Source organism: Thermobia domestica, chromosome 5, assembly GCF_964235325.1.
Source record: "Thermobia domestica chromosome 5, izTheDome1.hap1.1, whole genome shotgun sequence".
NCBI classification, from domain to species: domain Eukaryota; kingdom Metazoa; phylum Arthropoda; class Insecta; order Zygentoma; family Lepismatidae; genus Thermobia; species Thermobia domestica.
Window position 1 is genome coordinate 202,114,112 of NC_137458.1, and position 13,335 is coordinate 202,127,446.

At 32.4% G+C, this 13,335-nt stretch overlaps 1 protein-coding gene across 1 annotated transcript in view; it reads right to left on the minus strand.

The window, feature by feature from the left end:
* Positions 1 to 233: 233 nt before the first annotated feature.
* The window catches only part of LOC145686348 (arrestin domain-containing protein 3-like), a 510,445-nt gene continuing 497,343 nt past the window's right edge, over positions 234 to 13,335 (minus strand). The window contains exon 9 of the mRNA XM_081759592.1: positions 234 to 2,932. Within this exon, the coding sequence (XP_081615718.1) occupies positions 2,679 to 2,932 (254 nt within the window). The 3' untranslated portion in view covers positions 234 to 2,678. The remainder of the gene's footprint in view (positions 2,933 to 13,335) is intronic.

Consider the following 13,335-nt stretch of genomic DNA (forward strand, 5'->3'; position numbering starts at 1 on the left):
ACACAGACCGCATGTGCGAAGAGAAACTATAAGTAGATGCTCAATTACAGCTCACGATTGGGGGTCATTTCTATAACGAGATATATCTCATATATTGTGGATACGTACTCGCTATGTGAGATGTTATTTGTAGTGTGATTATAAAACACGACATCAGGTAATTCCGTACAAACACAACATAAGATTATACTTGTTATTAATACTAGGAGATAAATAAGTTTCCTATTTCGAGTTTCCAATGTAATCATTGGTTATTGAAAGGAAGTTCTAAATATGTTAGTTCGTTAGGGTATTGACTGATGCAGTTTCTTCCTGCAGTAGAATTTGTGTTCATTACAAAATGTTATAATAAATATATAGTATATTCAAACATACAAGTCATAGAAATTTTAAGTAATATATAACATATTCTGTAACGACAATATCGCATATATAATATTCTTTTTTAAAATTTAAAGCTTGTTTGTAGTTAACTTTTTTATACTAAATTTGTTTATTTTAACGAATGTTATACATCTTGAATAACATAAAGAATATTTTGTTAAAGCAGATTTTGTTCACATAAAAATATATATGTGTTGATTGGAAGAAAACTGTCAATGCATTTGTGTTAATACTGCTCAGCAGGCAACGAAAGTACCTATAACTGTACGGAGTTATAACTGGTTTATATTGGCACGATCTTAATATCACTAAACACAACAATAAGTTGAGTATATATCATAGTTCCTTTGAAGCATTGTCCGCTTATATTGTAATTATTAATTATGTCATTGATTGAGGATATATATATATATATATATACTACTTTATAAATTTTACAAATTGCCAGCAAATGTCTATATTTTACATTATGCTCATAATATCAAAGTCTTTCCGAAAACGTTGAAAAGTCTTATAGAAACATTCACTCCCTTCTATGGATTATGGTTTTAATTTTAGATGTAAAATATGAATTATTTACACATTCGCCCGACACAAACATACAACATACACTCTTTTTCTTTAACTGAGGTGTCATTCACTTAACATTTTACACGCTTTACATATTTCCACTAATACCGTTTTCGAACATTGCTCTGTAGTTGTTATACGTTGAGTTTCTTTGTGTAAATAAATATTCATCTGTTTAAAATTATTTTTAGAAATAAACCCATGAAAATAATTTTTAGTACGTGAATGTCAATATGGTATTAAAATACACCTTCCTTTTTAGTCTGTAGTTGTTAGTTAGTGATTTGATTAGCGTAGTTCTGTGAGACATTTAAGTTACAGCACCTATTGTTTATAACTTTGGCTTAAGTATAAAAATGAAAACTTACTTCTCTTAACAGGAGAGGATAATGTACTTAACAATTTTAAAGTATTATTTCCACACAGCTTACTGCAAAATGTAAATGTAGGGGAAAGTGGCTTACAAGTACAGTGCCTTACTGGAAGTCATGTGCATTTTATGGTAAGCGTAATACATATATCCATAATTCCATATGAAAGCATATTCTTGAAAGTAAATTATTCATATCCTCTGAAAAAAGGAATTCTTTGGGTTTCGATAAAACTCAATTTGAGTCAACTTCGCTTACTTACTGACCAGTTGAAATTTTAAAATTTACAGATTTAGTATTATAAATAGTTAATTATTTCCTCTTCCAATATTTTTCTTTAAGGAAATAATTAACTTCAAGACAATATATTAAGATTAGTAACTCGATGAAACAATATTTAAAAGTATCTTTGTATCTGAATCTACGGGATTTGTTATCCGTAGTCAATCATCGAATATAACGTTCCTTTTCCCTTTGTTCTTTGAAGTGGACAAAATGTATAATGTTCATTGCATCATACCTTCATACATAGCCTTTTTTCATGACTTTATCGTTGATTAAGAATTAGGCTAAAGTTCAGATTTCCTCGTTCAAGAAAGATAGTACAGATATATAATATTATAGAACATACTTTAACCTATTACTTTAGAAGTACTTAATTATTATATTTGGAATTCGCAATATTTACTGTGTATAATTTATTAAGATTATACATATTTACGTGCTATAAAATCATGTGATATATGGAATCAAATGTTGTTCGAGTATATCCATATTAGAATTTCTTCGAAAACTAGGGGCATGTACTCGTATTTTCAAAATGCTTATTTATCTGTTATACATATCCTCAAGTTGTCACCAAGGCACTCAATCATCATACGTGCACATTTTTCTTTTATGACCCAAAGTCATTAGCATATGGAAAATTGTTGATTAATCTGAAATATTTTTGTAGTAAATATACTCTAAATAAAAGCACTATTTTCAAACTACGATTGTCCTTTGATATCCATCTACCTATTTAGTTGCCAAAGCTGATGTCTTGTTCATTTGCCACCTTTCCTGTTTCTTATAAATTAAGATACTACAATATATAGTATATATGTATATGTGTGTGAGAGATTTTATTGAACTGACTTATCAAGTTCTTCCTTTTCTTAGGCCTACTTATACAATTACTTTGAGCTCGAAATGTATTCAAGACACACACGCACACACACATGCATACATTAGATACATACTAACACCTACGTTGTCTCATTCATACAAACGCTCAATTCTCAAACTGTCAGACAGACATACAACATACACATCAATAACTGAGCTTTATTTATAGCTCTCATATGATGTACACTACACTGCTGGAAGCCTTTCTGCACTATGATGTCGACTGGTGGAAGCAAGACTCATCGAGCAACTTGCTTCGTTAGTCCTGTCACGGTTGGAAGGCGTAGCACAACTGTTTGCTTTCGATTTTGCAACATTAACATATACAGGTCTGTAGAGAACAACAGCTTCGTTTGTTTCAAGACCTCCGTCGTATACTTGTCCTAATTGAAATTCTGGACCAATATACATTCCTCCTTCAACGTGTTCACAAGCGACATCTACAAGAAAAATATATTGATTAACACAAAAATAGTTCTTTGAGAGTTGCATTCGTAAATTGAAACGTATGTATGCAGTAATTTCGAAAGAAAGTATAAAGACAAAAACACAAAACTTGTTATTTTATTCTAAAGAAAACTTAACAGTGAACAACGGCGTCTTAGTAAGTCAAAAATAGAGCGAATAGTGCAAGATAGAATCTGCAGTGGATTGAAATCACCCAAAGAGAAAATTTTCAATAAAAAATTAAAGTATAAATCGTTTTGATAATTGTATCATGTTACCTTTTAATGTTTCAAAGATGCAAACTTTTCTTCTATCCTGTTCATCAACTTTAAAAACAGTAAAGAATTTTATTTTAAGTTTTCGAGAGATCATAGGAATTAAGAAGTCATCATCAACATAATAATAATAAACATCATTTCTAAAGTGGTAATGACAAATTTATAATGCTCTGAGGGCCAGGACAATATGAGAACCAACTTGGGACCAGGCAAATTAAAAATAGACATACAATGATGATCATTTAAGAATATTCTGATATTATTATTATTATTATTATTATTATTATTATTATTATTATTATTATTATTATTATTATTATTATCGTTTAAATAATATTAAAAGACATCGACATTGCGCGTGTGAAATTTTCTCCTCTAATGAAAGCTGCAGATGGTCGTCAGTATATAAGGACTGTGTTGTCAAATCCTGTAATTTAATGGATATATCTAATCATGTTCATATGCTGATTAGATAGTACAACTATGCTTTGACCATTGATATAATTTTGGCCATTTGACATTCACCATTCCTATTTTCTATCCATTTGTTTTTAGCAGCGGTTGGATCGTTTTCCAATAAAACTTATCCTCAAGAATATGAAGTGAAAGAAAGTGTACTTTGATTTCGTTCTTAAATGTAATACTTCTATTGGGTATAATAATAATAATAATAATAAACAAATTTAGAACGAGAACAGAAGGAAACAACATATGTGCTTGAAATTAGCATAGCTTTAATTTAACAGAGAGCACTTCTGTCGTTTTAGTTGTGACGCGGTTACCATATTTCTGTCCTCTTATTCTTCAATTATTCGAATGTAAGCACACTTAGATTTAAGTTCCAATTGGAAATTTTCTTTTTGTTCCCACTGTAATTATCTTACAATAGGAGCCATTACTTGGACATTTTTGTAACAAGCATTAATATTTGCACACCCATAGAAAGATATGAAATTCGGCATTCGCTAGAATTTAGAAACTTAATAAACATTTTTATTATTTCTAGCTTTCCCAGTTGCAGTAACGTAGTGTGAAATTTCGAAGTGGATAGGCTGAAATATCGTGCAAGAAGTGATAATTCATGAAATATATTATTAGCAGTTGAATACACAATGCAAGGAAGAATATAGCAAAGCTGCTATTTCACATGGAATGTTATTCCTTCAAATAAACAAGGACAAACTGATTTGTATTAACTGTTCACCATTTAAACACAAACTCAACTTACCCACTTCACTCATAACAAGAAGCAGAGGACTACGAAAGGAGTGTGTCGTGAGGTTCCGGAACGCCCAAAACCCCGAATTTTCTGGAAATTTAGTCTACTTTTAGGAGTAATGTTAAAAAATTTTAATATAATTTACTCTCTTATTAAATTTGGATCCTCTCGAAATCCTTGGACCTCTCCGAAATAAATTTTTGAGTACGTTCCTAACAGTAAGTCTGTTCCTGAGTACGTTCAATATGTTAATACAAAACATTACAATTGCAGAGTAGTAGCAATAAATAATACTATTAGGAAGAGAAACGCCCGTTCTTCTCACGGGAAGAATAAGGGTTAATGAACATAAAACTGACTTTTGAATATAGCAGAAATTCTCATTTAGAAGTAGAATGGTCAAAAATGATGAGACACGCCTTATTTTTAATGAAAAGTGTGTATATAGCGAATTCAAAGAAAGGAAATTTTAATATCATAAAAATACTCCTTATCCCCTCTTTAGAAAATGAAACCACGTATTCCTTTATTTTTAATTAAGAGTTAATGTGCCCAATTTCACACCTCCAATTTGAGCGAATTCTCACATTGGGTATTTTCTGAATAAAGAAATTTAAATTTAAATATTATAGAAACTGTGTCCGTTTTTCCCTTTAAGAGTGGCATTTTTGAAAAAGTTGGAACACGTTTTTCTTTCTTCTTAATTAAGAGTTTATATACAGAGTTTGATGCGTCTAATTTAGGCGTATCCTTACGCTGGATATTTTGTGAACAAAGAATCGGGAATTCGGATATCATAGAAATTGTGCAGTGTTTTCCAATACACTGAAATACGTAGTAATTTGTTTCTGTTGGGGAATTTATGTAGCTACTTTCATTCCCCTAACTTTAGGTATCCACGAGATATTCTATTTTTGAACTTATTTAGATATACATTTAAAAAATCCTTTCATATTCTTTGCTTTCAAAAGGAGTTTTCTGTTCAAATTTCACGTTTCGAGTAGTACCACTGGGTATAGATAAGTGAGTTACTTTTACTCTATTATATAATGGTATTGATGTACGTTGACAGAAATTGACTGTAAAAGAAAAAAAACATCTTAACATTGACTGTAAAAGAAAAAATGATAGTTGACTTGCGTATTAAGAGTATCCATACTATTATTTTTTTTTAAAAAAATTATTTTCCATCAGTACTTAAAAAATTGTTAGTGAATTGTATTTTTTTAAAAAATTCATATGTCTGCGGTGAACCCCACAATCTTGCGAAATCTCACACTTCCTTTTCAAAAATGCTCACGTGTGCCTAAGTTTCATAAAAGTCAGTTTTCGTCTGTCTTCGTCACTTCGCTTTGAATAAAAGTTGCACTCAATAGTTTCTTCTGTTGGGAACGGTGACGAAGTGATTGTGTCTCTGCCCATTCTCCTGCGTTAAGCAATAGGCTATGAAAGAATAGCCTTCGTGTTATTGGAGAGTATAAAGTTGAAAAGCTGCTATTGCTTGCCTCATGTTTGTACAGCACATTATAAAGTAAATAGTATATTATTGAAATATAATGTATTAATAATTAGGATCATTACTTTAAGTTTGATGTATAAACCTATTTAGATAGGCTTTCCCTGCACAGTTGACGCTAATTGCAATATGATCCAGATTCCATTTATACTTCACCTTAGGGAAGTATATTTTGTTCAGATGATGGGAAAATAGCAACATCTTAAATTATTATAATTATTATTATAAATGATATTGTGGGCCCATTCCAACCGTCACTAGCTAAATTGAGGGAACAATATCTGACACATCTTAAGTCTTTGGAGCCCTAATATTAAATGTTTTACTGAAATGGAGCCAGACCACATTATCGTTTATTTATTTATTTATTTATTTATTTATTGGGTGTGGATGAATTTATTCCCTGCTTTTAACGACTTAGAATGCATGGCTGTCGGAAGAACTGAAGAGTTGTCCTTCATTTGTATTTATAACTAACGAAGTTCTAAGCAAGCCACATTGTTTCTTTTTCTTTACAGTTTTTTTTCTTTTTTTGCCTGATTGAAAACTGATCCTGTGGAGGTGCGGTTGCTTTTGAAGTATAACAGTTTTCTACATCAGGCGAGACACTATTTTGTTCTGAAAGTAACATGCCATTAAGTAGCAAAATAGGAGCTAAATATTTAAAACAGCGAGGTACGTTAAGAATACTTTGTTATTCCTATCGTTCCATGAGCTGCTGCCAAATTTTAGCTTTTAAGGAACTTAAAAAATATTCACGAACAGTTAAAATTTAGAGGCGTGTATATAGTTTTTACATTGTAATCATTTGTGTACCTTGTGTAAGAAACTGTGATATACATGAAATTTTATTCATATGTAAAATCTTTGAGTTTTACGTCCCACGGTTATGCCGGTAAGGCTAAAGGAGACGATGATGAGTAATGAATGAAATGGTGGAATGAAGAAAGTGGGAGGAAACGGGAGAACCCCGAGGAAACACACGCACACGGTGTTTGTCCACCACAAAGTTCACTTGGCGGGGGCTGGGATCGAATCCGGGACCCCAAGCACCAGAGGTGAACTCTCTACCACTGAGCTACCTCGGTCCCTTTATTCATATGTATATTTCATTACGTTGTGATATTCAAAAACATCAAAGTATTATCTGTATGATATTCATATGATCTTCCACGATTTTATAATAGTAAATATCGTGGTAAAATTTAATTACTTTTAAGAATGTATACATCAGTTCAAAAAGTAGACATGTTGGTCTAATATTAATAGTCGTAATTGTTCGTCCATATAGCACAATTTGGTATCACTTTCTTTGCAAAAATGAAGATATTCCTAACTGAGAACAGAAAACGAAGGATTACCTAAACGCTAGAGTTAATCGATTCTCTGGAATCACTCCATTAACTAATGATTGGTTTACTCAGGTATAAGTAAACCGTTCTTCATTTCTTGCTTTCTCCGAATCAATCGTTTAATAAATTAATGGTTTCATTTTACACAAGAAAGTGACGCTAAGTTCAGATCGAGTACTCATGTCTGGAACACCATACAAAAATGTCAAAGATTATTACAAGTTACGTCCTTACAAGTATCACTGCTGTTTACCTAATAACTGAGGGAAAACGAAAGCCAACCTGTGATATTAGTGGTTCTAGGAATCGAACCATAATCATTTAATACAGGCGCATTGCGTTCATGTACATTTTCATTAACATGATACGAATGTTTATTAACATTTTAGTGGAATAAAATCAAATATAAAGCAGTATCAGTGACCAAATTAATTTTAAAGTGTACCAAATCTGTACTCTCTCATACAATCATTGATGTCATGATAACCTAATTTATGTGTTAAAAATGGAATTCTTTTCATAAGGAATCAGGTACCGAATGAAGTGGCCTCTTTTCAACTACGAAATTAACTCATTGATAACTTTGACGAAACCTACATATATCAGTAGCCTCTATATAAGTAGTTGCTCATAGTCTGTGCATTGGATAACCAATATAAGCGAAAGAAATACTTCAGAACAATAAATTATACACATTACCGAAATAGATTATAGAACTTTAGAGTGACGGTGGAATAGTTATTTCCTGTTGTATATGTTTCTTCTGATCTTTGAAGGGAAAACATTGAAAAATATTTTTTTGAACTCTTTGCCAACGGGCTTTCACCATTAACTCTAACTAGCCCAATAATATTGCGTCTCTAGGATGGGTAAAACACGAAGGCATAAAAGTTTCAAAGGGTCTTTCTCTTTCTATAACCTCAAAAGACCAGAGATCGAAGGTTTTGTCTGCAATTGGGCTTCATTGCTCAGAAGACAAAATTGATTATAATCTTGTCAAAAATTTGCTATTGCTACAAGACAATTGTCTTTTAAAGATATGGGAAATATTTTGACTAATAATTCCTGTATTAATGAAGTATTTTTCATTTTCCATAAAAGGAAAGCAGTTTAACTCTGATTTATTGATTACTTCAGTATTATTTGTTAGTCTTGTTTTGTAAGACAAGTATGTGGTACATAAATATTTTTATTTAAATTAATATTAATATAAATTTAATATTAGAAACCAAGCGTAATTAAAATAACAAAATATATTAATCAATTACAATTAAAATCAAACGAATAATACGTTTTATGTTAATGAATGAATAAAAACAAGGATGACGGAAATTGATAAGTACCTAGGTATAGCATTTCAGGTAAGGTTGGTTAAATTTTCGGATTTTTTAAAGCGTCTTTAAGATACTAATAAATTAAAGACCAAGACCTAAATCAGGTAAATCAGAAATTAGAATTGCTAAACTATGTGTATGCATGTTACTAATTTGATTTATCTGCGCATGCGGCAAAGTTACGAACTAATTTCCTTGTTTACAAGTGACGTCGGTCACATGGGAAGGTTGCCATAGGTATTGGTTATACTTGAGATTTTCCCATATGTAGTTTCTTAAGAAAATCAAAAGGATAGGCTGAACCGAATCAAATTTAATGGAAGCAGTCGTGTACATACAAGTACTTTAAGTCATTGTACGCTGAATACGTAAAATAATTTAACATGGAATTGAGCACTAAATCGTATAGGTGGCTGCAAACTTTATTTTTGCATGTGAAAATATTAAGTGGTGAGAAAAAACAATAATTTAATGTGTACTACAGAATGGCGGGGACAGAATATCATGTGGCTAATGAACTGCAATGTCGAAGAGACGCAGACAAGAAGGGCATAGGATATGTGATGCAAGATCCCACTAAGGAAGGATATTTGGAAATCCAAGGAGGAGAAGGGGAAAGAACAGTGGTAATTATTATCTTAAAATATCCATATCTCAAGATCTCTGAATGTTAGAGAGATGAAATTTGGCATTTGGCATTCTCATTTAAAATAATTAAATAGGTGTTATATATATATATATATATATATATATATATATATATATATATATATATATATATATATATATATATATGTGTGTGTGTGTGTGTGTGTGTGTGTGTGTGTGCGTGTGTGTGTGTGTGTGTGTGTGTGTGTGTGTGTGTGTGTGTGTGTGTTTGCCCCAGATGACCTCCCGATAAATACCACCTTTACGAAGACACTATGTACCGGGTGAGGAGATTTGCGTGCTACAGTGAAATTTAGAGCTATATCGGCGGTAGTTTGTTACCAGAAGGGCAATCCTTTCCGAATTTTTCTAAATGGAGTAACCAGACGAAGAGTGTTCTGGGAGAAGTCCCCTGTAGAAGTCTAGTCCCCTGTAGCCAAGTTGGTGGAAATCATAGTAATTGGTACGACAACTAGGACCATACCTCTGACCCAGGGATAATTATAGTGACTTTAACGACTGGAATACCGCGGAGTCAAAGACAATCGAAAACCACCAATCGAATAATTTTCCCTAGTTTGCTCACCGCAGAAAGAGAACATATGTACTGTACGCTTCTCCAAAATATATTTCCGCGCCTGAATTTTTCTAAGTTCCTTAAAATTGTGAGCTTGGCAATAACGCGTTGGAGGTAATAGGAGGATAAGTTATACGACAAAAGAGTAGTGGAGCTCTCCCAACAGACCTTGTTGTGTGTTGTTTGAAATATTACCTAATTAATTTCATAGACTATTTCATTAGTTAATGTAATATTAGTTTCAGAGCAGTGAATTATTTAATGATGTAATTATAATGTTAAAATTAATATTTATGACACAAAGAATTTGGTTATTATAATTACTGTTCCTTTTTTTCAAATAAATTAATCCAACCTATATTGTGCACTAGGTAGATCTATGATCTGACTTTCGCACAGTGGTAAAATCTTAGCGCATTTGTCAAGGCCGCTAATATATTTGATACACTGACGAAGGGCTCTGCAAAAATATCTAATATACTAAATATGAACCTACTTGATTTGTAGGTCGCTGCGAACGAAATCGTTTGTGGTCCTTGACGGGCCACTTTTGGTAGAGCTGGTACCAAATATTGAATTAATGGCATCTGTGGATAGTGTTCTGGATCTGGAGGTCCTGAAAGATTGTAATTTGACTAGGCAAAGATATTCCAAGAGAGCATTTGTAATATGACTAGGACGGTGGGGGCATTTGCACCAGACCCCGCACTATATGTGTCCGACATCATAGGAAGAGATAGGCTGTTTAAGGCTGTAACAAAGGCACTATTACAAGTGTTACCATTAATGTCGCGAAACGTACTCATAAAGTGAATATAGGCTAAGTTAAAGATAACTGTGATGCATATCCAATTTAAACTTTTATACTGCGAAAATTTGTTTAAAAAATTCATGTATACTAGATAAGAAATTGTAGACTATTGAACTCAACCTGGTTGCCTACATTCTAGAAAATAGAGGACTGTGTATGAGATGGTTTCTAAAAGTGAGTTCACCGATAACTTACTATGTTATGCTAAGACTGCGGCGATTGGTCCAATCATTGTAGCACCGAATGCTACAGTGCCGACTACTGACCTTATGTGACTCCTATCCTAATATATAACAGTTGCCTATCGCATTCTCCTTACAATTCCTATTACAGCTCCATCTGGGGAATGCTGATTTCAAAGCCAATAATAATAATAATAATAATAATAATAATAATAATAATAATAATAATAATAATAATAATAATAATAATAATAATAATAATAAAAGAACATACACAAAGCAACAACGTTTCAATTGTCTCAAAGTGAAATAACAAAGAACACAACAAATATGAATTGGTGTATGATTTATTTAAGAAGAAGACGACGACTACGACGAGATTCCTAGGCCTTCTTGAGTCAAATTAACAATACATTGTGATTATCAAAGCAGCACTAGTGATAATGGAAATAATTAATCGATATTTTAGAAATCTGTTAAACAAGTAACATGAAATATTTTCACGTCCTATTAGTACTGTTCACTGACAACTTAAATTATTGTTTGGTTAATTTTTACCTTTTAATGAACAAGTGAATTATGTTGCTATTGTGAAACAACGGTAGATTTGAAAACTATGGGTTTAATAATAAAACAGACATGGTGGACTTATAGCTTGCGATTGTAATAGAGGAGTAAGTTCGACGATTGAACCTGTTCTTCACACTCTGAATCCATATGAAAAAATTTCCTCGATTTATTACAGTTTTTGATCCAAGAACTCTAAATTGAAATCGGACGTTATATAGATTTCTAAAGCTTCCAGTTCATCTATAAAGATAAGGACTAAAATAGAATCTATTCCTACGATACTGAGTCCATATGTCCATTTTGCTTTAATTCGAATTGATTTGATGCCATGTAAAAGATAGCGAATGTTATTTAACGTATATCAAGTACTGTGTTGTAAGGTTACGGCGTTATTATTATTATTATTATTATTATTATTATTATTATTATTATTATTATTATTATTATTATTATTATTATTATTATTATTATTATTATTATTATACCTTTGTGTCTGATGAAATATCACTGTAATTGATATAGATAAATCAAGCTAGCACAAAACAAAATATTCACGATGGATACAAAATTCTCACCATCATTGGCTCTACAATTTACTTTTGTCTCAAGCCCCGCAAAATAAATTGTAGAATGGCCCTGTGAATAGGGATGACCAATGATCAGCGGCGAGAAACCGGGCTGTTATTGAGTACCTATACTAGAAGGATATGATCCCAAAAATCCATCCTGATACAGTGGCGGCGTAAGGGAAACTGGGGCCCGGGCCAGTGAAGTAGATCGGGGCCTCTTCTCGAACAATCATGATTTATGCATTGCTATTTTTGACATTTATTTGCATACTTATTCTTTCTGTTTACTCCAGTGATAATACATGAACTTAACCCACAAACGCCCCTTGTGCCACCAGTGACCCACTTTATGTTTCACTACGTTACATGGGCTATATCATTCATTTAGGCAAAAAAAAAAAAAAAAAGTTGTTCCACTTCAGGCACACTACCCGTTCTCTTGTAAGAGTTTCGTTCACTTCTCTTCTCAGGTTTTCGATGTAACACGGTATTGTTCAGGCAGTTGCTAGTGTATGCAAATTTTTGTTACCTAACTGGTCTTGGGGGGCCGCGGTGGCTCAGTGGTAGAGCGTTCACCTCTGGTGCTAGGGGTCTCGGGTTCAAACCCTGCTCCCGCCAAGTGAACTTTGTGGTGGACAAACACCGTGTGCGTGGATTTTCTCGGGGTTCTCCCGTTTCCTCCCACATTTTTCATTCCACCATTTCATTCATTACTCATCATCACCGTCTCCTTTAGCCTAGCCGGCATAACCGTGGGACGTAAAACTCAAAAATTTCATTTCTAACTGGTCTTGGGCGTTTGTGGGTTAAATACTTTTTTTTTTTTTTTACCGAACTAGTAAATAATGGCTAGAATAGATTTCTTTCCTGCGTGTCTTCTTCATTTATCTTTTACTAGGTTTCTCCCCAGTGATACTATACGATCTATTTAGTGCCACTGTTTTTGCCGAAATAGCAATAAATAGTTAAGCATTAGAATCTTTCTCTTTGTTTGTTTGTTCTTTTTACTATTGTTTCCAGGTTTCCCACTTGTTTTATGATTCCATTGCTTTGTATTTAATAATTCAGTCATATTTATATTCTGCCACTTATGACTGTTTCTATTAACACTTACTAACACACTTAGTATTAGAATATACTGTAACAAAAAATCCTGAATGTGATAGGGCTACATCATAGATTAAATATGTGAGCACAGAATTGTACCATAATACTTTTCATTACCACCCATCACCAGTCAATTGACAGATCTTGACGGCTTTTTATTATTCTTTTGGTACTTTTGTATTTTTATTGTTTTATGTTGAAATATGAAACTACTTTCGGCAATAGTTCCACTA